The following is a 24647-nucleotide window of genomic DNA, read 5'->3' as shown; positions in this document are numbered from 1 at the left end:
TTTCAGACTAATTGAGCGAAATTTGATCATTTGCCGCAGCACCAATGATGATGTCTGACGACACATCTGTGAGAAATCAAAATGTGAGAATCACTGATCTATGCCAGCAACCTATGGTGACAGGCAGAACATATTAAATGCTCTTGCACGAGATGGCAGAAGGTACCAACTGCGCGTCCACTTCATATTCACACAACAGAAAGCTGTAGTGTACTGTGTTTAACAAGCCCAGATTTCACACTTAGAAAATACATTTGTGAATAAATTTGAGTTGAGAGCATCATTACTTAGATACAAATGGTTTTTGTGACCATTTTGTTTGGTGGCGTGCCGTGATATTTGTACGACTTTGCTCATGTGGTTGACAAACACTGCAGTCGAGCCTGTCGTTCAGTGCAGAACAGCAAAAAAAAAAAAAAAAAGTTTGCAGTTGGATGAGTGCATGGGGGCATTTAACTTCAGTGAGAGGCGGACACCCTCGGTCATTGAACGGCACTGCAAAAGTTAGCACTTGCCCACGTTTTGGCACGGCAACGAGCCTCTTACAGTGCAGTATGTTATTTATTGGCGATTCTAAGTAGGCGAGTGGCTAACAATAACATTAGCCACCTAGTTGGCTAACTAGCACGAAGAGCTCCAGGCCCCCGAAAAACAGCGTCAAAGTCAACACGAGCCATTTGAATACAATGTGAAATCAACTTGCAGACTTGTGTCGCGGCTGCGCGTGTTACATTGCAAAGAATAAAGTGACAAGCTCATACCTTGGGTTGATAACGGTGTTAGCTTGCCAGCAGCCTTACAAAGCAATGGCGAAAGGGCCTGCTAAGTGGCTCCCTTCCCGCACGCAGAGTTCTCATCCAATTGGGCGACTAAAACTCAATTGTTAATACGAACGCAAAGATGCTTGGTGTCTTGTTCGTGTCCCGGCGATAGTATTTGGGTTTAAAAGGCTATTCATAATCGTGAGAATCGCTTGGCCGAGTGAATAGCAGAGCGACGACGGCGGCGGTGGCAGAAGCCCGGACGGCTCTTCCACCCCCCCTCGACACAACAATGCATTTTTCACCAGACAACTCCCACCGCACGCACCACTCGACGCGTGACGCTGGAGGTCATGTTGGCCGCGAGTCGTATTTCACACAAAAGCCCCATCTGTCACGCAATCGTTTGACGACGCTTCATGCACACATAGACAAAGCTACGCCCGAAAACAAAAGCACGGAAGAGAGCTACCAAAAGCTAGCGACCGGGAGGGGTTTACTTCCCACCATGTGCTGGGTCATTCGACTTAGCCTTTCCCCCCCTGGCGGCCAATATGACATAGCTGACACACAAGACGTTTTTATTTATTCCCAAACTCAGCTCCACCACTCTGGTAACCACTTTCCATTCACAACCCTAAAAAAATAGAGAAATACAGAGCCGCTCAACATCCACCCTTGTAACATATTATTGCCATGAAACGTGGATCGCGAATGCTCTTTCAATGACAGTGAACGCAGCACACGTTGAATCGAACGAGGGACAACCTCTTGCAGGTCTTTAAACTGACGTCAACGGCGCGCATTGTCATGTCCCACATTAAACATTTGCAATCAGTTCAAAGTCACGCAGAAACGGCTGGAAGTGCTCCTTGGACGAACATCAAAGTGGTGTCGCGCAATGAATGTCCCTACATCATCGCCCCCCCGCCACCGCCACCGCCCCCGCCCCCTTTGCCGTTCCTAAAGCGCCCCGGTGACATCATTAAAAACCTGTTCCTTCCGTCCGACGCTGTGTGGAGCTGCTTCGGCCGAACGTGCAGACAAAAGCAACAAAGTGAAGCCCCCAGTCCGGATCAATCAAATGTGGCACAATTAACCGTTTATGGGCCGAAACGCTGTGGCAACACTTCACGGTAAGTCAACGGCCCGTGACGGATCCACGCGTGGGTGCCGTGTTTTTTGTTTTTTTTAAATACCGGACAGGGGCCGTCGTCGGGTAGAACTGGTCCGATTTGAGTTGGGTTCGACAGGGTTCTACCTCGCCAGGTTTAGCTAGTTTGTCCTGTGTACGGCCTAGCTGCTTGCTAAGCAGTTAGCAGTTACGGTGCGCTCCTAAATAGTCGAGCCTCGATTATGGACCCCCACAACCCTCGTAGGAATCAAACGGCAGTACATGTGCGTGCTATTGCCGGATCATAACAGTGTTATACGCGACTGTTTGTTTTGGTGCGTGCATTAGCCTCGAGGCTAACCTCGTTAGCACAAGGATAGCAACCATGTTTACTGATGGTGTGCCCTAACTACGTGTTTATTATGAATGCGTTACGACTTGTGTGTCGTTCGTATTTAGCGTACTATGAAGTGCCGTTATTGTTTATGGTTCGAACTAAAGCTGGTTAAAGTTGGTAAAAGTGGTAATGTCTGGTGGCTGTATTCTGTTGTCCTTCCGGACTAGCACTTTAGCCAAACCCGGAAAAGGTTGCTGCTGTCAGTTACCGTTTGCGAAATGCCTTCGCTTGTTTTCTCTGTCATGACGATTGAAATACGACTACATTTTAATTAGCAATGGTTTAATGAATATGATCATATTGGTCGCATCTAAAAAACGAATTATTTGTGTAATAGGCCTATGTTATGGTTATTTAGAAATGACCCTGGTTTTAACAGTGTAATACTTGCGTACTCAGGCCAGTGTAACTGTACTTTTCCATTGTTTCATTTTTTTTATCGTTTTGTCAGTTAAATAGGACGCATAATATTTCCATAACAACAATGATAATACTTTCGAAATTCTTTTGGAACAACACATTAAATTGAAGTTTTACTTTGTATGCATGGCAATGGCATTTAGTTCTGGACAGAGCGATGGACCTAGTGGATAGAACGTCTGTTTTACAGTTCTGAGGGTTGGTGTTCAAATCTCAGCACTTGCATGTTCTCTCCTCGTACTTGCCTTTTTTTTTTTTTTTTTAATAAAGATGCTCCAGCTTCTTCCCACATTCTAAAATGTGAGGGTCATTGAAAACTGAACTGTCCCTATGGTGAATGTGAGCGCAAATGGATGCGTGTCTGGAATGTGCCCCGTCACTGACTAGCGACCAGTTCAGGGTGTACGCTCCACCCTGCCTCATACCCAAATTCTGCTGGGATAGGATTAGGCTCACCCACAACCCACATGAGGATAGGCAGCATTGAAAATTGACGAGACAGATGGACGGCCTTTGGTTACAACACACAATACTGAAAAACATTGCACATCATGCAGTTAAGGGTTGCGCAAGAGGACAGGAAGTGAACTAGTGTCTCTCCAACAGCTATCCAAATATGAGTCTAAAATCTGAAATGATTTGGTCCCCAAGCTACTTCTACACAACCAAAATTGTAAACGGTGCTCGCTTGAGTTAATATTATGCAACTGGAATATGTAGACAGACTATATTTCCCACATCCAAGCGTATATTGCCTGTTGTCATATCTGTGAAGTGAATGGACTCTGACCTTATTTCACTCTGTCTAGGTTGTGTGTGGAGAGGTGGAACTATTTGGGTTATAAATGGAGAGGGACAAGGTGGGATCCTGTGACCCGAACAGCCACACAAACATAAGAACACCTGCATGAGAATCGCCCAGCCAATGACCCGAAGTAATCCCATTTGACAAGGCAGACCTGACGAACAAGACAGAAATCTTTAGGCTGCTGCCATGGACAGGCAGGAAGAGGTGTCTCGCGTGAGTGAGGATTCACTCAATAGCTCCATAGAAAAGAAACGAGAGGCAAAAGGCACTTGCTTGAAAATCGAGGGGCAGGATGGATACGTCTTTAAATCCTACAGCATGAAGCCACGCGAGACAACTGATGCAAATTCATCGTGTATCTCAAAAACACTGGACAAAGACCTTTTCTGCTCAAGCCATCTTTCTTCTCAGGGTGACAAACAGTCGGAGTCTGACACAAAAAAAGAAACGGATCCGGCCTCTCCATCTCTTTCAAGCAAATGGCTCAGCATCCATCCAGACAATGACAAATATGAAAATGAGCCCACTCAGCATATCAAAGATGAAAGTCGAGATACAAATGATTTAGAGGATGAAACACAAGATTTTGAAAGACTAGCATTTGGTAGCTCATTTGGACCGTTTTTGACTCGAGATGGGGACGACTATAGTAATTTATTAAGTGGCTATACGAGCACTCTTTATGATGTTGCAATGGATGCTGTCACCCAGAGCCTTTTGGCGTCTATGAGAAGTCAAAGCAACCCACGGAAAAAATCTCCCGCATGGAATCATTTCTGTATATCGCCAAGGGACAATACCAAAGCAATCTGTTTATATTGCATGAAAGAGTTCAGTCGGGGCAAGAATGAAAAAGACCTCAGTACCAGTTGTTTGATGAGGCACGTACGAAGGGCTCACCCGACGATGCTTTTCCAAGAGGGAGCAGATGCACCGACACCTAATCTGAGTACTTCAGCCTCCTCCTTGATCCCTTCTTCCCCAAACTCGCCAAAAAACGGAGACATAAACAGTTTGCTGTACTCCGGGTCAAAAAACACTTCACCGTCCACATCCTCGGCTGAAAATTCAGACTTGTCATCCAAAGAAGTGTTGTCCAAAGTTGAACCAAAACTTGAACCATTTGCGAACATGGACGCAATCTACAGTGCGCTTGACTCTTCACATTCCAGTGAAAACAACCTCGAAGAGATACCTGACGCAGGGCACGAGCGCCTTCCTAGCAACCCAAAAAGCTCAAGTTCCCGTCGGAGATCAGCCGTGTGGAAACACTTCTACCTTTCACCCGTGGACAGTTCCAAAGCGGTATGCATCCACTGCATGAATGAATTCAGCAGGGGCAAGAATGGGAAAGATCTCGGGACGAGCTGTCTTATTCGTCATATGTGGCGGGCCCACAAAGAGGTTGTCATTGAGGAAAATGGACTGGGCAATCACATTCCTCCACCCTACTCAAACCCGCCTTCACTGCTGTCACGCACACTGTTACATGACCCACTGGACATAAAAAAGGAATCGCCTCTTCTCCCGTCTTCACCGGAAACGATATTAGATGAGCTACCGCAGACTACGGTGGAAAGCATGGATATCAAAGAGGAATCTGACGAGGCGATGCTTCTGACTGAACAAGAGTCCTCTCTCCATCTGCCCGGTGCTCACGGGCAGGATACGCCCTCAACCTCCTCACCATGTGATCTCTCTGAGGTTCCCAGCCACAACCAGAATCATGTTATTTTCGAGCAAAACAAGAAAATCATGAAACGGGTGAAATCAGAAGTTTGGCAACATTTCATTGTGTCACCAGTTGACCAGTTAAAAGCACTGTGCCGTTACTGTCCGTGCGTCATCAGTCGAGGGAAACGGGGGGACTTTGGTACAAGCTGTCTAATGAGGCACCTCATGAGGCGACACCCAGACGTCCTCCAAAACCAAAAAGCTGCAGATGACAAAGAGCCCTCCCCCCAACCCTACATCACACCAGACGACGTTTCAGCCAAAGAAACTGAAAGCCCCGCCAGCAAGAAAAAGCCACAAACTGTTTTCAGTAAGAAGACATCCAAACTGTGGAACCATTTTTCAATTTCACCCGCTGACCCCACCAAGGTGGTCTGTTTGCACTGTAGCCGCACTATTAGCAGAGGCAAAAAGACTACTAACCTCGGCACAAGCTGCCTCTTCAGGCACATGCAAAGGTTCCATGGACATTTTCTTGAAAGCAACAACGCTATCTCAGGTGAAGCACCGTCTGCTGGAATTCACGTCAAACAAGAGCTCGTGGATATGTCGGTTTACAAAACGGAACAGAATCACGGGAGGTTTGATGAACACCACCCGGTTGCCAAAAAAATTACCAAACTTATTGCTGAAATGCTTGCACTGGATCTTCAGCCATCAGCTATGGTGGAGAATGCTGGACTGAGCAGACTTCTCGAGTACCTCCAGCCTCAGTATTGTCTCCCACCCTCCTCTTACTTTACCAGCACTGCAATACCAGAGATGTATGAAAAGGTGAGGGACGTTGTGCTGACGCATCTGAAAGAGGCTGAGGGTGGAGTCGTCCACTTCACGACGAGTATTTGGGTCAGCAGCCAGACAAAAGAATACTTGACCCTCACCGCCCACTGGGCGACGTACGAATCGAGCGTCAGACCCCAGGGCCAGGACTTTCACTGTTCAGCTCTTCTCAGCGTGTCCCAAATAGACTGTGATCAAGATATGCATGACATCCCCAAGCAGCTCGAGTATCTGTGGGATTCTTGGATCACGTCACCGGGTCTGAAGAGGGGTTTCACTGTAACTGATAATGCCAACATAAGAAACAATCTGGAGGACCACGGCCATGTCACTGTGCAGTGTTTTGGCCACACCATCGACCTCATTGTTAGTGAAGCCATAAAGAGCCAGAGGATGGTTCAAAACCTTCTGAGTATCGCTCGGAAGATCTGCGAACGTGTGCACCGCTCGGCCAAGGCTAAAGAGAAGCTGGTCGAGCTCCAGAGGGACCACCAGTTACCAGAGAACCAACTCATTCAGGACATCCCCTCGAAATGGAGGACTTCCTTCCTAATGCTGGAGCGGCTGGTGGAACAAAAGAAAGCCATTGACGAGATGTCAATTGAGTGCAATTTCAGGGAAATTATCAGCTGCGACCAGTGGGAGGTGATGCAGTCCGTCTGCAACGCGCTGAAATCTTTCGAGGTCGCCTACCGGGAAATCCGCAACCGCACTGCCACTCTGGGACAAGTGATACCGCTGATTCACATCCTGAATAGAAAGATTGACCTGCTATTCGACGAGACCGTGGGCATAGACAACATGCTCAAGTCTCTCAAAGAAGCCATGGTAAGCAGGATGTCGGCCACTCTGAACGACCCGCGCTTCACCTGGGCGACCATGCTGGACCCACGATACAAGACTTCATTATTCACGGAGGAAGAAGCAGAACGATGTAAGCAAGAGCTGATCCAGGAGCTGGACCTGTTTTCTTCTACCTCTTCACTGCCCAACGGTTGTAACGAGGCCCCGGTGTCTGACGGCGTCCCTTCCCACAGGGACAACATCTGGTCCCTGATGGCAGACTTGAGGCAAAAAGTGAAACACGAGGAAAAACCAAAGTCCTCCGAACTGGCAGTGCTGGAGTACCTCGAGGAGGACATACTTGATCAAAGCTGTGACCCGCTCGACTACTGGAACCTGAAGAAGTTCCTGTGGCCCGAGCTCGCCAAAGTAGCCGCCCGTTACGTGGGCTGCCCTCCCAGCACCGTCCCGGCCGAGGCACTGTTCAGCACGGCGAGCGTCAACTGTGTCCTGAACCATCCCAGGCCTTCGCTGGAAAACATGGAGGGTCTGCTCTTCCTCAAGGTCAACCTCCCGCTCATTTATTTTAAATATTGATGAAACATTAACTTGAAAAGCCCTTTTATTAATTAAGGACCAAGAGACATACAGTAGCTGTGAAATGGGGTGTTCTATTGTGTGATGTACAGTATCACTTAAACATTGAGCTTATTTCAATGCTGCAGCCAGGTTTGTTGGGGGGGGTGGGGGGGGGGGGGGGGGGGGTAATTGTATTGTGTGTACTACTGTTTGAACACTTTGAAGAAGGTTTCATGAAAAGTCTCAGTGAGAGGTGCATCAGGGAGGGAGGGGTTTTGTAGCTGTAGGGGTTGTGCGTTTGCTCATTAATAAGTGTGTGTTTTTTCTCTCGACTCTCTCCTTGTGCCTTATCCAAATGTACTTCAGGTCAAACTGCTGTAAATATTATAGTTAATCTGCGCAATCCACTTCAGGTTTGCCACTGAATATTCTCGATTACTGATGCAGAGTTTTCTTGATGAAAACAAGGCCCAAAAATAAATGCTGTGACTGAAAAAGTTTTAACTTAATATTATTTAATTTTCATTGTGTAATTGTGGCTCATGGTACTGTCATTTAGAGATTGACACATTTTTACTTGAATTGTTTTAATAAGACTTAAGATAATGCTGTATTTTCAAGAATTAAGAGGTTTGGAATATACAATGTCTCGTAATAAGCACAATTTGGGTTTATGTTGGGATTAATTTATGGGTTTGAGTCAAGAAATGTACTGTGCATTTTATAAGAAATTCTGAACTTGATTTGATAAATGTTTTAGAATTGAACTGGAACCACGCAAATATTGCGGCCCGTTGTAAATAAAGGTTTTCCTTATGTTACGCGAGCACATTTGTTTTTCTTTTCGTGAACAGGTTTTAGTTTGTGGGGCAATTCCGTTCAGGCTGTATTTTTTTTTTCCATATAAAATATGCATGTCCAAAAGTAAAGAAGAGAATAAGAAAAAGTATCTTTATGAATATTTTTTAGAACATACCACCAATATCCAACCACTCAATCACATTCAGTAACACGTCATGCTCGCAAAAAGGTTTAGGATTCACACATACTCGTTTCTTTCATGTAAACCCTGAGGAAATAAGTGGGATTGCTGGTCACCTGACTCCTTAATGAGACCCCTTGAACGTGGTCCTCTGCATCAGTACAGTTTTTCTTGTCAATGCCACGCTAAAAGGAGGGAAGTGAAACAAGTGGCAGGCGATGCCGTCATAGCCTTGTATGAACGCCAGGGGCCGATGAGTGTCCTGGAGGAGCTCCATCTTTGTGGCGTTTGTCTCCATTAGGAGGTGCGAGAACATTTTCATGTCAGGACTTGCTGGGTGCAAATCCTCACGTTTGTCATATCTGTTGAGTAAAAGGGTTAAAAAAAACAAAAACGTATAACATAAGTTTGGCTTCCACTAACCTCCAATGTTGGTGCTGCTCCAAGAAGCGAGATACTCCTGATTCGGCAGCGTAGGTGTCAATGTGAACAAAGACGTCTGAGAAGATGACATGCATTTTATATGTTGCAAAACAATTGTTTTATCTGTCAATACCATCTAAAGCAGGGCTGGGCCAAAGTAAGGCCCGCTCCGCTCTTTAATCAGGCCCAGTAAGCATTTACATTTTCTGTCATTGTATGGTGGCGATACAATGAAATCAAGGTCCATTCCAAATGTGTGATTACAAAATACACTTGAATACAATACAGTTTTAAGATATGTAAGAAGTGACATTCACACATCTACTGCATCATCACAATATGCTTTTTTTAAATTTTTTTTTTTTACCTAATATACTAATATGGCCCATATGCCTGTTTTAAAAATCAAATGTGGTGCTTTAGCACAATGGTTTGCACTCTCCTGGTCTACAGGTAATTCCTACCTGCCGTGGCTGGCAACAGCCTGTGTAGTTCCTGCATCCCTCGGCCTCCTGGGTAATTGTGATGGGAAACGTAGAGGCAAACACCGGAGTACGCGCCGTTCATCAACAGCTGGCCCACCACTACAGCCGAACCCAGTTTATACATCCAAGATTTATGGTAGTTGTTCAAACTACAAGACAAAAAGCAATATTATGTTGTGGCACGTTTTTTCCCCATTAAGATTCCATGTTGTTTGTATGTACGAACATAAACGAGCAGCCTCGAGCAGCCACCAGAGTGAACACGGGGAAAGTGTATATGATGAAACGCAGCTCTTTGTGTGGCAGCAGCGAGTAGACGAGGATGAAGGCGACGGCGGGTAGCAGCCGGAGCCTCATCCGCCGGTCAAGGAGCCCCAAGGGGACGAACGGCAGCGTGCAGCCGAGGCCGCGGGGCAAAGCAGAGTAAAAATACCAGAGAAAGGGTGAGGTTTGAAAGGGGAGTCAAGGAGACACTAAATGGGAATTCCGAAAAGATGTCCATTCCATTTTAGATAGCGCTTGTCCTCAGAGGGTTTTTTTCCCAATAGTTTTACCCCTCCCACACTGGTGTTTCTACCCACTGCTTATTGTGAAAATGGGTAGTTGGTTTACAGGATATCAGGCATTAGTGTTTAATACAAATAACGGTATAGAGTAAAGGATATTCCCCAGTTGGAACTTCTGTTGAGAATGGTATTGTACCATAACACCTGACCTTCTGGCCACAAAGGTTTTCTCCAAAAGAAAGTGTCAATCGCCACAGTCAGAGCTGCAAAAACATACAAAATCCAAAGCTTGCTCCAAATATGGCAAACTAAATGCATAGTGCTAGTCTCTCACTTACCCATTGAGAGCAATCCAGCAGGAACGGCGTAGTAAAGAAGTTCCAGTAGGCCAAGCTTTCTGCTCAACAGTGATATTACCAACATGAGACCCAAAAAGATGCAGAGCTCCGATCGGAACACAATGATGGCGAAGGCGGAGAGGCTGATGAAGCTACCGTGTTTGTTAGACATCCAAGAGGTGAATGCAACAAGGACTTGGAGACAAAATGAACAGTGTATTTCAAAAAATAAGTCAACTAAATCAATCACAATCTAAATCAATCACAGTCTACTTCTCAGATTACGTTATTATTTGTGACAAAGGAAAACATTATTCATGTGATATCTTCCAACATTTAATTTTTCTAATTATTGGTTTGATAAAAGCAATACTTTATTTCTGAAATGAAAAGTATCAAATTAGAGTGAAATAGTATCTTTCAAATTTTGTGCAATTTTAAATGTGTGGTACATTTTTACTGAGCTTTTTTTTTATTTTTTTTTAATTTACATAAAATATGAAGTGTGATATTTTGTAACATTCAATGCACTTTTTTTCAACAATTAAAAAAAAAATATTTTTTTGTCAATGTGAACAGTGACAAAGCAAAAGGTTTTAAGTATTAGTCAAAGTAATAACTCTTAACTAGTAATGAGGAACAAACTTTTCTTTTATTGATTTGTTAAATAAAAACAGGTCAAACAGTTTCTTAAATAAAAAAAAAGCAAAATACTGTAAACAAAAGTATCTTGTAACATCCGAATATTTTACAATTTAAAAAAAAAAAATGTTTTTATTAAAACTTTTTTGAATTTTTGAAAATTCAAAATACAAGGTTTAATCCTGTAAACTTTTTAACATTTATATTTTCAACTTAAAACAACAGTGTGATACCCTTTCTAAATTATTTTTTTTTTTATTGGTGACAAAGCAAAAAGTTATGTCTTCATGTGATATCTTGATTGAACTTTTCTATTTTTTATGTTAAATACAACAATTTCTTAAATTAAAAACAGCAAAACTACATCTCTTGTAACATTCACGTAATGTAAATTTAAACATTTCTTCAATTAAAAAAAGGCAAAATAGCATTATTTCTTGTAACATTCAAACATTTGTGCAATTCTAAATGTGTGTAAAATATTCGTAAAACTTTCCCCCCCCCCCCCACATTTTAAAACTAAAATACAAAGTGTAATATCTTGTGACATTAAACCTTTTTTTGTAGATTTTTATTTCAAATTTATTATTTGATTTATTATTATTTTCAACATTTTAATTTGTAATTAAAATGTGTTAACCTCTTGGTCCATGTTTAATTCTAGTATTGGAATATGCTGTGGGCCACACCACTTATTTAGAGTCTTCAATAAACCTAACATACATGTTCTTTGGCTGTGCGAAGAAACCAGAGTACCGGGAGAAAACCCACGCAAGCACGAGGAGAACATCCAAACCCCACATAGGAGCGTCAGAGCCGAGATTCAAACCCAGGACCTCTCGCCTGACAGATGTGCTAACCACTAGTTCACCGTACTCAAAAAGAATCCTATTAATTTTCACAGTGGCACATCTTACCAATTGGTAGCGCAAAGACATTCGGGAGCGTCCTGGTGCTGTAGAACATGAGGTGAAACTGAGATGCGCACATCAGGCAGAAGAGGAGCGCCACCGTGGAGCCAAACTGCCTCCTCACCTCTCGTCGCATGTGCCATAGCGCAGCGATCACGCACACTCCTAGAGAGGCTCGGACTGAACACAACGGGCAAAAAACAACGTTGTGAGACGGAGTTTTGACAACTGGGCGAGATGTAAGTGATGTACCGATGAGCTGTGCGGAGAACTTCGGCGCATTCAGCAGAGAAGACAGAAACACAACAGGGGAGCAAAGGATGCAGATGAGCAGGGGACCAATGAAGGTTCGTGGAACCACACCAGGGAACTCATGGTGGTCATACTGGAAGACACCAGCAATAACAGTGTACATTAAAAAAGATATACATCGATTCATTCAAGTTTATTAATTAGGATGATTTACAAAAAGTAACTTTATTATAATTATGACACATTTTGTCCTAAAACTTTGACACTTTTAATTCATCAATATATTTTGCTCTTTCAGGACACCTGGGCAACAATTTTTTTTTTGTACATTTTCCAAATTCCCACAATTCCTTATTTTCCATGACCCAAATAAATAAATAAATAAATCCCACTGGAAATGATGTCACCTTAAAAAGTCCCCCATTTTCAGGAATCACATTTTCCATACAAAGTGAGCGAATCTGAGCAAATTTATGGAGACATTTACCAAATGTATCGTACCTTTCCAAACATCACCTGGACATTCAGGTTACTATTTGTGACACTGATTCTAAGAAATCCCAATTTTAGCCTAATTCCATATTTTCCATGTGAAAATGACCAAGTGACTGGATACATTTGATCAATGCACATTCATCTCAGTCTTTCTATTAATTCCACAGCCTTTCAGTTCAGTTACACGTTCACACTTTGCTAGTTACATGACGTTGTCATCACATGATTGAACAAAAATGTGCTGAGTGACTTCTGTGTACAATGGTAGCCTAGCTTATTAGCTTCCTCTGCACTAGCTGCTACTCCCTACCTTGTCAAAGTCAAATGTGTGATACAGGAGGTCGTGGGCCGCTTGCAAATTGAAGCTTTCTTCAACTTTGGTGAACGGACAGATAAATAAGTGTAACAGAACCACGGACGTTAATAAAAGTAGAAGTGGAAGCCCCGAAACATGATTTGTTTCAGCCATGACAGCTGCAGGATGGTCAATACATCCGGTTTAGACCGGATTTGACCTGTACGTCTTGTTTTTTGTATCGGTGATTTTTTTTGTATTTTAAAGACAATATTCATTTGAAATAAAATCACATTTTTGGGGAAAATGAGAATTTCTCCAATTTTATTTCGCCTTCTTGAATTTTTCACGTGGGAAATGCGTTCCTTGTCCCGAGCGTGGCGGCAGGTGATTGGCTTTCCGTTTGATTGACAGGCACAAAGAGCCAATCGCCACACGCCACAATTCGAGCGAAGTGGCTGAAGCGGAAAACTACAAGTCGTGCATCTTTTCCTCAGCCGGCATGTAAATACTACCTTATTTACGCGTTGTATTTAAACGCTAATGTTTATTTCTACTAGAAGACAGCTAATCCGCTGTGTGCAGCGCACCAAAAGTAGCAAGTACGTTGTGGGGTGGATTTTATTGTGTGCCCTAATGAAACAGTGAAATGCTGCCCACGGGTCCACATCGGCGACTTCTCGGGCTTTTGTCCTGTTTTGTTTTACTTTTACAAGTCACGAACGCGAAGAGGGATTTAAAAAGCGCTTGTGTGACCTGCCAACGGATTACTGACAATTTCCAAAAGGTAAGCGAGCGTGTAGGAAACACTCCCCTGTTCTCCCATATCTTGTATTTTTGATGTTTGGATGTATTTTTAGGGCTATGAGAGAACTGCAAAGCAAAATTTTGGTGGGGGCAACACGGCCTGGGAGGAGAGGAAATTGTCCAAATATGAGACAAGGTGAGAACAAACTCCAGGTCATCTCAACTAAACCACACGAGCAACCATATATAATTACAATATTACATATGTTCTTGACCATTTACCATGTACTCTTGAGCAAAAACTCTATTCGCATTGATTTGCAACCCTGTCACCTGTTACTTTAATTGTAAAAGATTGATCAATATTTTCAAAATATATTTACCAGGGGGCTCGAGTGTCTGCCACAGTGTTGCGCCAAATATGTTGTGACACAAAATAACTCCTAAAAAGTGTACCGTTGAGCTTGACAAATCGGATGAGCATGAAAATGTATCATTGTTTTAACGAGCACATATCTCTTGACGCCGCTTCTTCCAGTGAAATCCGACTGATGGAGATCGTGGAGGGGTTGTGCGACAGTAGCAGCTTTGAGTGCAACCGGATGCTCGAAGAGCACGAGGAGCGGTTTGAGACGTGGTGGTTTAAAAGGTCCGTGGGAGTCGACTCGGAATGTTGGTCAAAACATCTGCTCACTCTGTTTATCTTCTTATTGTCTGCGGTCCCAAATGCAGGAAAACGAAACATCCTGATTTGCATAAGTGGTTCTGCATTGACACCATAGAAGTGTGCTGTCCGAAAGGCACATTTGGACCTGACTGCAATGGTGAGGAAATTGTACCACTGGTCTCAATGTTGGCCAAAAATAGTACATTTTAATTGTACAATGTTGGGTATTACCGCCATAAACCACAAACGTAAGTTGCAGTAGCATTTTTTATTTTTTTTTTTTGTCTGTGTGTTTGTCAAAGCTTGCGTCGGAGGCCCCGAGAAACCGTGTCACGGGAACGGCAAGTGCGACGGCGACGGAACCCGCGGAGGGGACGGCAAGTGCACGTGCGACGTCGAGTACACGGGGGACTTCTGCCTGGACTGCATCGACGGCTACTTTAACGAAGTGCGCAACGACTCCTTTTCCCTGTGCACGGGTGCGAAACATCACCTACCTATTTACCACACCGATTGTTATCGTTCACTGAATAATGAGCATCTCCTCTGCCGTTAGAATGCCATTCCTCCTGCAAGACGTGCAGCGGGGCGACCAATCGGGACTGCAACGAGTGCAAGGATGGTTGGGTGGAAGATGACCAGGAATCCTGCATTGGTAAAATTCAAGTAAGAAAGTATTAATACATCGCCAAAAGCATTTAAACATCGGATGTGATTTCAGATGTAGACGAGTGCTCCAAAGACTCACCTCCATGTCAAGAAGATCAATACTGCATCAACACAGAAGGCTCCTACTCCTGCAAAGGTCAACCTGCACATCTCAGTTCACTCAAATTGAGCTCACAATGAGCTCTTTTGTCGCCTCAGGTTGTGAGGAAGAGTGCGCGGGCTGCACTGGAGCCGGTGCAGACAAGTGCCAGGCGTGCGCCAGGGGCTACCAAGACACTGAGGGCACCTGCACAGGTTTGTGTGGTGTCATCAGAAGTTAGAAAGATTTATGTTTTGAAAAGGTACATATTTCTATTATATTTGTAGTTGTTGAGAATAACTATGATCCAGAAATGTTGTTGGTGTTTTTTGTTTTTGAGAAGGAAATAAGTGTACTGGTAGTGAGGTTAAGCAGTACAGCAAATGGATGGCTGGATTGATAGTTTATATTCACTCGTCTTGGTTTCCCGCTAGATATCGATGAGTGCTCCCACACCGAGTCGGTGTGCACAAAGGAGCACCAGCAGTGTGTCAACACCAAAGGCAGCTACAAGTGCGTCTGCGCCGCCAGCTATGAGGACAAAGAAGGAGAGTGTGTCCAAAAGCCACAAGAGGGTTCGTGTCACTCTTGAAGGATAATAGAAGTTTGTTGTCGTGCCTAAATCATTATTGTGTCCTCAGACCAAGAAGAGGAGCCGGCAGTATCTGAGACGGATGAGAGTCCTCATGCAGAGCTCTGATGAGAAAAGAGGCACTGACCAGAAAGAACTTTGGGGGAATATTTGACGCTGCTCATTATAAACACAGAAAAAAACACTTACAGGACTTAAACAGCAGCCAGCAAAAAAAAAAAGTTTTCTACCTGTGGAGTAAGGAGTCATTGAGATTTTATGCCGTTGTTGCTTGTCTCTGTTGTGCATTTGTCCTTATTTTTTGTGTTGTTTTAAAGTAAATAAAGGTGTTATAAATAAAGCAGATGCAATCTAACCATTGACGTGAACAAATTGTCTAATTCCAGCGCGAGTGAAAGGTGCATTTTTGTGGTAGTGAATGACGAAACTCACCCAATCAATCGAAAGTAGATGAACGCTGCGAGATGAAACTAACCTTTGCCAACACTACAGCTCTGCTTACCTATGGGCTTTGACATGATCGTACTTGCGAAGAGACTAGCTGTAAAGTCATGGGCGGAGAAACTTGTGGAGGGGTGGTTATTGTGTTAATTGGCCATGTGTGGATTGCGACGTCTGAAATCCAGGGGCTGAAGGATGCTTTCTCGCCACCAGGTGGAGGCGAGCAAGAATCGAAAGCTTTTACCTGCACGATGGTAGACTCGTACATTGCCACCGCGTTCAGTCAAATCAGGGGCTGTCATAACTGCAGACACAAAACGTCAAGAACTGGAAGCATAAGGAAGGTGAACGTCACATCAGGTGTCCTCACCCTCCTTTCGTATCGTCCGGAAGCTTGCTGGGAATGTAAACTGAGCAAATTGGTGACGGCTTGCCGCTCATTTTTCCACAGGCGATGCAATCCCCACCCGGACCCCACTGAAAGCGTTTTTGTCAGTGCATCTTTTTTTTATTGACCACATCACTTTTTGACAGCTTTGTCCAGCGACGATAAATAAAATGTCACAATGTCATCACATTGTGTCACGACAGGCCTCGCATGATCACAACAACATACTGTATTTACATTTGCATTCTCTTCAAAGCGTGCGCGTCTTGAAGGTACATGAGTTTCTAATTTCATTGAATAATTTACTTTTACAGCAGGGTTCAGTGCATTCTTCGAGCATCTTCCAGTTCACCACAGATGAGTCTCCCTGATCTCAGCGATCACCTGGCTGGCTTTCTGCAACGCCTGCAACCACAAAGAAACCGTTACGGAACTTTCTATTGCTTCTTCGGGGACATGCTGGAGTCTGGCATATTTTACCTGCAGCATGTCGGCCGCCTCTTTGCGGCGCTGGGCCATGTCCTCCGACTCAGTCAGCAGATCGTTGAGGAGGCCCGACTTGTAGAGTTGACCCACCAGCTCGCTCTGGAGGCTGTCCTTCACGTGATTGACCAGGAAGTGCATCACTGCCTTGGGTACGCTGAGGAGCAGATTGAGTGGTTGGAGCCAGTCAGCGGTCATTGGAAATGACATCATCAAAAATAACAGGGCGATGCAATTTCTGTAGAAATGCCGTGAATTGATATCGAGTAATATTGGAATGTGGAAAGTATTTTGTCGTTGGAATGGTTTCAACCAATCAAGAAATTTTGAAGGAGCAGAGAATAATGTGGAATATGTCTAAATGTGGGCATTTTAATGTGGAAATATCTGGAATTTTACTGTAAAAAATGTGGAATTTGGGGAATGTGGTATTTTTCAAACATGAAAAATATTTTGTTGGAAATGTTGAAGGAGGATGGAATATAGATTGTCTTAATTGGGAATTTTCATGTGGAAAACGGAATGCGGGAATGATGAACTATTTTGTGGACTTCTCATTGGGAGTGAATCACTAATTTTGGAGGGGGGGGAATGGAATGGAATTATGGAAAATGTGGGAATTTTGGGAATGTGTTGGGATGGTAAATTTGAACTGCAGAATAAGCATTCACACAATAATACATTTAAATATAATAGAGGATGTTTAATGAGTTGTACTGTCCCAAAGCCATTCTCTGGAGGCTGACCGGGCTGCAGCGCGACAGTCATAGTTGTCATGCAACTCCTTACCTGTCTTGGATGTTCTTGCGCACAATAAGGAAGTAGGACTTGATGAGGCGTTCGATGACCTCGCAGTCCCGCTGCTCACGTGACGACAGCTTCCTGGCTACCGGTACCGGCTACAAGTTCAAAGAGAGAGATTATTCGGCAAACAATACTCCTCCTAATGGATCAGGAGAGGAGGACAAAGAGGACAAGTCACCACATCCAGCAAGTTGACGGCTCCTTTAAGAGGGCTTCCCGGGCCCGAGCCAGGTCCGTCCTCTCCTTTCTTGAGCATCCCCCTCCAGGTGCCTGTGCTGTCCGCGTCGCCCTGCGGCCCGGCTGCTGGAGCCTAGCATCAAAAAAGGAGCATCGACGTGAAGCTTTCAGACACCGTTAAGAAGGGGACAGCATCATGTCGTCATAGTGCAGTCAAAAAGGAAAATATATCAGAAGAAGCTAACATAAAAAAAATAATAATAATAATAAAACAGCATTGAGGTCCACTGTACAGTCCATTGTCACGACTGTGAAGTTCTGCACTTCACACGGACTTGGAATGTGAAACAAAACCAAGAGTTTGGAAAAAGAAGGGTGATGGGTCATTACAGGAGGAAACACACGTTGTTAGTGCAAGTCCACAAAGGTCGCGGTCGGCGGGGGTACGAAAAGAGCACGACATCAGGAAATAAAGATTTGGGTACAAGCCAAGCCATCCACCCATTGACACAGCCGCCCAGGCGCGGAGCCAGCAGCTGCCCACCTTGGCACCATTCGCACCTGCTCCGGACGCGGTGGGCTCGCCAGAAACCGCAGCCGGGCCTTTGCCAAGAGCCTGGCAGCAATTTGAGAGGAGGAATGGAGAGAGGGATCGAATGAGCGAGGGATGGAGCGACAGAGAGAGAAGTGGAGGACAAATATGGAGAGACAGAGAGGGGTTTGCAGTCCACAGTCGTTTGAGGAGAGAAAGAACATGTAGGATTTGGTCACCCTTTTGGAGTTGCTTTAAACATAAATGAAGCTTTTATAACATCTCCAAAGCCTTGTTTGAATATTACCTTATCCCTGGGCACTGCGGTGGGCAGCTCCCTCATCCGGTTTCGCCGTTGCTCCTAAACACACAAAAGCAGGAATTGGAATAGAACACACCAAGTTCTCTTACTCATCACACAAGACTACAAAAATAAAAGCAAAGTCACCAACTCTGCTTTTATAGTAAAATATATGAAAGTACAATTGTAACTAACAAGCTGAGATTTAGAAGGAGTCAAGCGGCTACATATGATTACGTTTCTACATCTGCAGCAATACACTGTATTGTCTTTATAACAAAAAGGGTTCAATAATTTAAAGCGGTGTATTTTGGGGTATATCTAGAGGCAAGGGCACACCTCAATGTTGTTGTTCATGACCCCGCAGGCGTCTGCAAAGTCTGGATGCTTTGTGTTGATGTAGGCCAGCTCAATGGCAACCAAGTTGTGGACCTAATAGAACAGGGCAACAAGGCAATAGCTTGTGCTTAAATTTCACATTCAAACAAGTTTCAGCGACACAAATCATATATGGGACATAAACAAAGTGTCCTGCACATGTATCTGATTGCATATGTAATAAATACAATTAAAAAGATGAATGAAATCTACCTTTAACAGTGGAAAATTTGACTTTACCTTGAAATATAATAATTTAAATCCTTTTTTTTTTGGGGGGGGGGGGGGGGGGGGGGGGTAAAATCTCAGCACAGTCCTGTTACCTAAATTATTTTTGTTTTTATTTTATTTTTAAAATATTTTTTTTGCTGGATCACTGTAATGTGCTCGGTGTCAACATGCTATTAGCCAAATTCCATGTGGCTATATTTACTAATTGTAGGCTAAAATCTCACTTCTGTGACTTTCAGTCATGTTAATCAAATTGAGGAGTTTCAGTACAATAAAACAATGACCAAAAAAAAAAAAAAAAAGCTGAATGAAATTTTGAGGAGCTCAATGTGTATTATCAGATTTAAAGTTGAAAGAAAAAGACGAAAAAAAAACCAGTGAGTTAAACAAGTTTTGCGAGTTAAAACAAGCAAATGGCACCAATTCATTGGAATGTCCCTTATATGCAGTATATTCCAACAATTAAGCGAAAAATGCCTCGACGCAAAATGTATTTATCATGTCCATGAAAAGAAGAAGAAAGGATGAATGTGATGATACCATCTCATTAGTGATGGGCAGTCTCTTCCTCAGGAGGGAAGTGACTACTTCCACGATGGCCTCATGGAGCTTCGGGAATCTCTGCAGCTCCTGGTAGAAAACTCTGGTTTAGCAGCAGAATCCCAATAAGATAACAAGAAGCAGATACCATGGAAACGCGATAACCTGCGTGCTGTAGTTGCTGCAGTGCTGGATGATCCTCTGCATCTCCTCGTGGACCAGCTCCACGCAGCGCAGACTGGGCTCCTCCAGGCGTTTCACCTGCTTCTTCACCAGCAGCTCGAAGGAGACCTCGGGCACGAACAGAGACGGGCGAGGGCCCTGATGGAGGATCCGAAGGACAAAGGTCAGCCATTCGTAACTTCTAAAAAGCTCGAAGTGAAGCAGTACTGACGGTCGCGTTCCTTATGGCCGTCAGGATATCGATGGTGCTGAGGCCTCCCAGGGGATCGACGCACTCCAACGTTCGGCCAAAAGTCTCGTGGAATATGTAACAGATTCGGGCTCCGCCGCACCTGACAAGGGGCAGCGAGGGAGATATCAGCTGCGATAGTCACACGGACCACATTATTAAATGATAACATTTTGTTTTGACGCTCACAGCTCTGCCGTCTCGATGTACTTGGCCGTGCCCTCGATGGTGTTGCAGTACTCGGTGGCGAACTTGGTGATGAGCTGGAGCAAGGTGGCGCTTTGGTCCTCCACGGGCTCGCCGTAGCTGCCGAGCAGGGATTGGTACTGGGCGGCCAGCACGTTGATCCGCGTCTTGAGCTCCGGCAGACAGTCGCGGATGTGATGCATCAGTAGTCTGAAGGGGAAGGGGCGTGTGCTCTCGTTACGATGCAGATATGCAGTCAAGCTTCACCGTCTCAATGTCCGGAAAATTAGCTACGAGACCCTTTCGAATGTTGAGCAAATAAGGGGCTTTGCTCTTCAAATAGTTTTCCACACAAGAAAATGTGTTTCATGTTACAAAACATCTGTAAATGTTCCTAAAGACCAAGTTAAAGCGTTTTCACCACCTTACAGTATTGGTAAAATTGGTCAGTTGAACTAATAATCCTGTTTTTTTTTTTTTTTAATTGACTTTATTTGGTATTATTCCTTTATAATTTTAGAATATAAAGTGCCCCCACCCCCCAGTCCCCCTTTCGCTATTTGTGTGAAACAGAGACAAAGAAGCACTTTTTTTTGTTAGACAAGGCTATGGCCTGACTATATGAAGCTCCTCCACTCACTTCAACATAGTACATTGGTTCCACACGAGACACAAGATGGACAATCCCCTGACCTATTAAGGGTCCTGGCCAGGTATTTGGTCCCGTTCCTGTTAGCAAGCGAGGGATACTTCTTCTGCAGGAAAGCATGTTCGTCACGGATTGCGTCAGCCACAGACTTTTTATTGTTGATGTCCAGCTGGCTCCTGTAAACATCAGGTGATTAACAGTATTCTATTCTCCCTAGACGGTACACCAATGCTGCTTCGGGCATAGTCATTATGAATATCTAATGCTGGGTATAAAAGCCATGCTCTGATTACAGTCGTATGCCGTAAATAAACAATACATATTGATCCATGTATCAGAGCACTTCTCTCCCGACTCATGGTGAATGTGTGCAAAGGAGGGTGTGATGCTAACCTGTTGACCACGCCGATGAGTCCCAGTTTGACGGGAATGACTCGACCCATCAGCACGTCCATGGCATCAGTACCAGCGTCCATCAGGTCCAGTTTGGTCACCACGGCCAATGTCCTCCTGCCTGGTGGGTCAAATGTCATGAGGTTTTACTTGTATGATATCCAGGGATTGGTCACAAGTTATTTCACGTCTCACACTTTGAGAATGACTTTTCTAAGGGAACTGATTTTGGGCTTTACCGTCAGTGTCCACCTCACGGGCCACCTTGAGGGCTTCAGATGTCGCCATATCCGTGTTGGCGGCGGTGACAGCTAATATGATGCAGTTGGGGTTGGAGATGTGCTTCAGGATGAGATCTCGTATCTGGATCTCGATGTCTTTGGGCTGATCTCCCACGGGCACCTGCGACAAAATGGGGATTTCTCACGTTAAGACGTGCGTATGCTCGGTTTAGAGCAGGGCTGTCTTACCTTGGTGATGCCAGGCAGGTCCACCAGAGTGAGGTTGACAACGTGGGGGGAAAATATCTTCAAATGAATGGGCTCATCACTAATGCCCTACACAGGAGGGAAAAATAAACCTTGCCAATTAATTACGTATATGACATCAAATCATCTAGCAAATTAGTAGTGGCAGATAGGGTTATGAATTTAAATCCATTTAAATGGCATGGAAAATACATTAGGGCAGCACGGTGGACCTGGTGGTTAGAACCTGGTGGTTAGAACCTCTGCCTCACAATTTTTAGGTTCTCGGTTTAAATCTCATTCCAGGCTTTCGCTGTGGAATTTCATTTAATGAGTGATGCAGTAAAAAAAAAAAAAAAAAAAATCTCACCTTGTTATTCCCTGACACTCGCTCTGTTTCAGCTTCTATTTCTTGCCTGATTTCATCAAAATCAGTGTAGAGCTGGAAAAAAAAATCAATACATGGAAAAAAGGGTGATTACTGAGTCATGTTTTAAATCACACCAAACTTCACCTTATTTTTGGTGTGCAGAAACTTCCCCCACTCTTCGCCTTCTCTGCCTGTACAACACGAGGGAATATTTTAGGGCAAAAACAATTTAAGACAGGAATATGACTGGCAACTATTGTGTGTGGGATGCTTGGCCATCACATGGGGCAGCAAAAGGGGGTCTACTAAAACTGACGATCAAAACAAGTGTACTGACGAGTGAAGGTAGGTGGATACATTAATTAACGTGATTACTACCATGCACCTTTATGGAGCTTTTCCACACACTGGAATCTGCAAGTGATTGAACAACAACAACAAAACTTCATTGACACCAAAAAGTGAGGTGGAAAAGATCGAGAAAACACAAAAAAAAAGGATAGGAAGGGACTAGAGAACCCCAAAGGGTCTCCTCTGGAAGGGGGGTGTTGGCCCCTACCAATGTCGTCATTTTTGCGGACATCTCCCGGATCGACGTGGACCAGCTGGAGGATGAGAGGCCGCCTGGTGACGATGCCGGTTCCGCGGGGGAGCAGGTCACGCCCCACCAGGCTCTCCAGGACGGAACTCTTGCCACTGCTCTGCAGACGTAACAAGCACAGAGAAGGTGAAATGACGGATAAAGATGATGATAAGATTGATATGCCGCTTTTCAAGGGAACCAAGGACGCTGAAGTGTACACGTTTTACCAATAGAGGGTGCGAACAATTTATAACATGGTCACAGGGACCATGACTAACATTGGCTTAAATATTCAGTATCACCTTCGATACATGTTTAATGTTCATTTAACAATTTCTTTAGTCATTGATAATTATTTCCCATTCATTCCTGTATGTTAAACTATAGCTATTCTCTATAAAATGTGTTTTTTGTTAAAAAATCTTGGAGTGCCTGGAACAGATTAAATAGAGTCACATTATTTCTTATAGGAAATATTGTGTCGGTTTTCATACATTTTGGTTTTATTCAAGGTTTTACTGTACTATTTTAGCATTTGCAATCATAGAGCATTACAGAGAGAGCACAAAAAAACGTAAATAGGTGATTGGGATCGGGATCGAGGCCTGCCGTGAGTTGTGAGAATATGCGATTTATTGATGCCCTCCCTAAAAGGGTTTCGAATTGCCTGTCCCATAGGTTTCAAACTCGTGGTCCGGTGGCCAGATCCTGCCTGCCACATCAACTTATGTGGCCCGCGAAAGCAAATCATGTGCGTCGACTTCATGTTTCTTGCGAAAATACAAAAAAAATGTTTTACTTGTAATAACATTAAGATATTGCCAGCATTTTTTGGGGGTTACTAATCCCACTTTTAAAAGAAATGTAATAAGTTTTTTTATTGGCTTGTGATTTCAAAGCTAGTTATCCATCACCATTTCTTGTGTATATGTGATTATATGAGGCGATAATTCATTTAAATCAAAGTCATAATGGCCTTTTGAAGGAAGCCATAACTACAATGTGGCCCACGACTAAAAAAAAATTTACACCCGTGACCTATATGCTCCTCAACAGATGGCCTGAGCACAAAACAGAAAATAGGTGAGGGTTTTTTTGGTTTGTTTATTTTTTATATATAGCAAATAACAGAAAATAGGCAAAGGGGCAAGTTCCCAAATGCCAAACCAGAATTAGCATCACTCGGTCAGTCCAAAAAAAAAAAAAGTCATAAAATACCTAATAAGAAAGTAGCAACTGGTTCTTTCACAGGTTGCTGATGATGATGATAATGATGATGAAACCGCTAAATGCACCTGTCTTTTACTCCAGTCGTGGCCTCTTTAGGCCAACAGGGTGGTGATATGATTCTTAAATTAGCACAGAATGAAGGTTATCAGTTTTTGCCAAGGGGGACTTGAAAGCACTCCTACGTTTGTACGTCCGTGTCATTTATGTCCGTTATGTTACACTGAAATTCAGAATTAATGAACATTGGCTAGCTGAATTATTATCACCAGGTGCCTGACAGTTTAACGTTATCGCAGCGTTTTACCTGGGTCCCCACCACAGCTATCTGCGGTAGCTGAATAATATCCGCTCCCACAGTGTTGAACACATCCTGGAGCTTGTTAATGACGGGAATAAGCGCCTCCATGTCCTCGGTTTCGCAAAAAGACGAATTCGCCGGGTTTTTTTGTTTTGTTTTTTTTGTGATGGAACCAAAGTCATTCAATGTCTCGGCGCCGCCACCATTGCGACAACAGCAGCTGCACTTGGGACTTCGGGGCGATGGGAGTTGTAGTTTCTCTCGCAACACTCGCTTGAAGCTCAAGCTGAGAAAAGGACTACAGAACCTGCTCTCCGAAAACAAT

General features: G+C 43.9%; 5 protein-coding genes across 22 annotated transcripts in view; 2 read left to right on the top strand and 3 right to left on the bottom strand.

The window, feature by feature from the left end:
- The window catches only part of brd1a (bromodomain containing 1a), a 114442-nt gene extending 112801 nt beyond the window's left edge, over positions 1-1641 (bottom strand). For all 16 annotated transcript variants that reach the window (XR_009786318.1, XR_009786321.1, XR_009786319.1 and 13 more), the window contains exon 1: positions 762-1641. The gene's annotated coding sequence lies outside the window, so the exon portion shown is untranslated. The remainder of the gene's footprint in view (positions 1-761) is intronic.
- Positions 1642-1746: 105 nt separating this feature from the next.
- zbed4 (zinc finger, BED-type containing 4) lies at positions 1747-8197 on the top strand. The gene is made up of 2 exons (XM_061761507.1): positions 1747-1897; positions 3502-8197. Exon 2 carries the CDS (start codon positions 3687-3689, stop codon positions 7392-7394), a length of 3708 nt encoding a protein of 1235 aa, XP_061617491.1. The 5' UTR covers positions 1747-1897; positions 3502-3686; the 3' UTR covers positions 7395-8197.
- Positions 8198-8301: 104 nt separating this feature from the next.
- On the bottom strand, positions 8302-12919 carry alg12 (ALG12 alpha-1,6-mannosyltransferase). Its single transcript, XM_061761515.1, has 9 exons — positions 12721-12919; positions 11916-12048; positions 11670-11843; positions 10111-10305; positions 9933-10035; positions 9493-9717; positions 9246-9415; positions 8782-8857; positions 8302-8720 (listed from the first exon to the last, which is right to left on the bottom strand). Exons 1-9 carry the CDS (start codon positions 12877-12879, stop codon positions 8483-8485), a joined length of 1473 nt encoding a protein of 490 aa, XP_061617499.1. The 5' UTR covers positions 12880-12919; the 3' UTR covers positions 8302-8482.
- Positions 12920-13134: 215 nt separating this feature from the next.
- Positions 13135-15814, top strand: creld2 (cysteine-rich with EGF-like domains 2). Its single transcript, XM_061761516.1, has 10 exons — positions 13135-13492; positions 13566-13648; positions 13991-14101; positions 14185-14276; positions 14422-14598; positions 14676-14774; positions 14841-14924; positions 14987-15082; positions 15302-15442; positions 15509-15814. Exons 1-10 carry the CDS (start codon positions 13355-13357, stop codon positions 15565-15567), a joined length of 1080 nt encoding a protein of 359 aa, XP_061617500.1. The 5' UTR covers positions 13135-13354; the 3' UTR covers positions 15568-15814.
- A 572-nt stretch (positions 15815-16386) lies between these two features.
- On the bottom strand, positions 16387-24555 carry LOC133471697 (dynamin-1-like protein). Of its 3 annotated transcripts, XM_061761510.1 has the most exons (19): positions 24329-24555; positions 22771-22912; positions 22356-22402; positions 22212-22283; positions 21845-21931; positions 21614-21776; positions 21375-21495; positions 21026-21157; positions 20336-20542; positions 20129-20249; positions 19900-20055; positions 19735-19824; positions 18925-19017; positions 18592-18645; positions 18297-18368; positions 17754-17885; positions 17561-17670; positions 16769-16928; positions 16387-16693 (listed from the first exon to the last, which is right to left on the bottom strand). In XM_061761510.1, the coding sequence occupies exons 1-19, from the start codon at positions 24428-24430 to the stop codon at positions 16637-16639; spliced, it is 2118 nt and encodes a 705-aa protein (XP_061617494.1). In that variant the 5' UTR covers positions 24431-24555; the 3' UTR covers positions 16387-16636. The 3 variants fall into 3 exon arrangements, with proteins under 3 accessions (XP_061617494.1, XP_061617492.1, XP_061617493.1); XM_061761508.1 differs by lacking the exon at positions 18297-18368; XM_061761509.1 differs by lacking the exons at positions 18297-18368; positions 22356-22402; positions 24329-24555 and having other exon boundaries at positions 22771-22900.
- Between the last annotated feature and the right edge of the window lie 92 nt (positions 24556-24647).

The sequence above is a fragment of the Phyllopteryx taeniolatus genome, chromosome 22, assembly GCF_024500385.1.
Source record: "Phyllopteryx taeniolatus isolate TA_2022b chromosome 22, UOR_Ptae_1.2, whole genome shotgun sequence".
NCBI lineage: Eukaryota > Metazoa > Chordata > Actinopteri > Syngnathiformes > Syngnathidae > Phyllopteryx > Phyllopteryx taeniolatus.
Note: the sequence above shows the minus strand (reverse complement) of the source record. Positions and strands in the feature narration are given on the sequence as shown.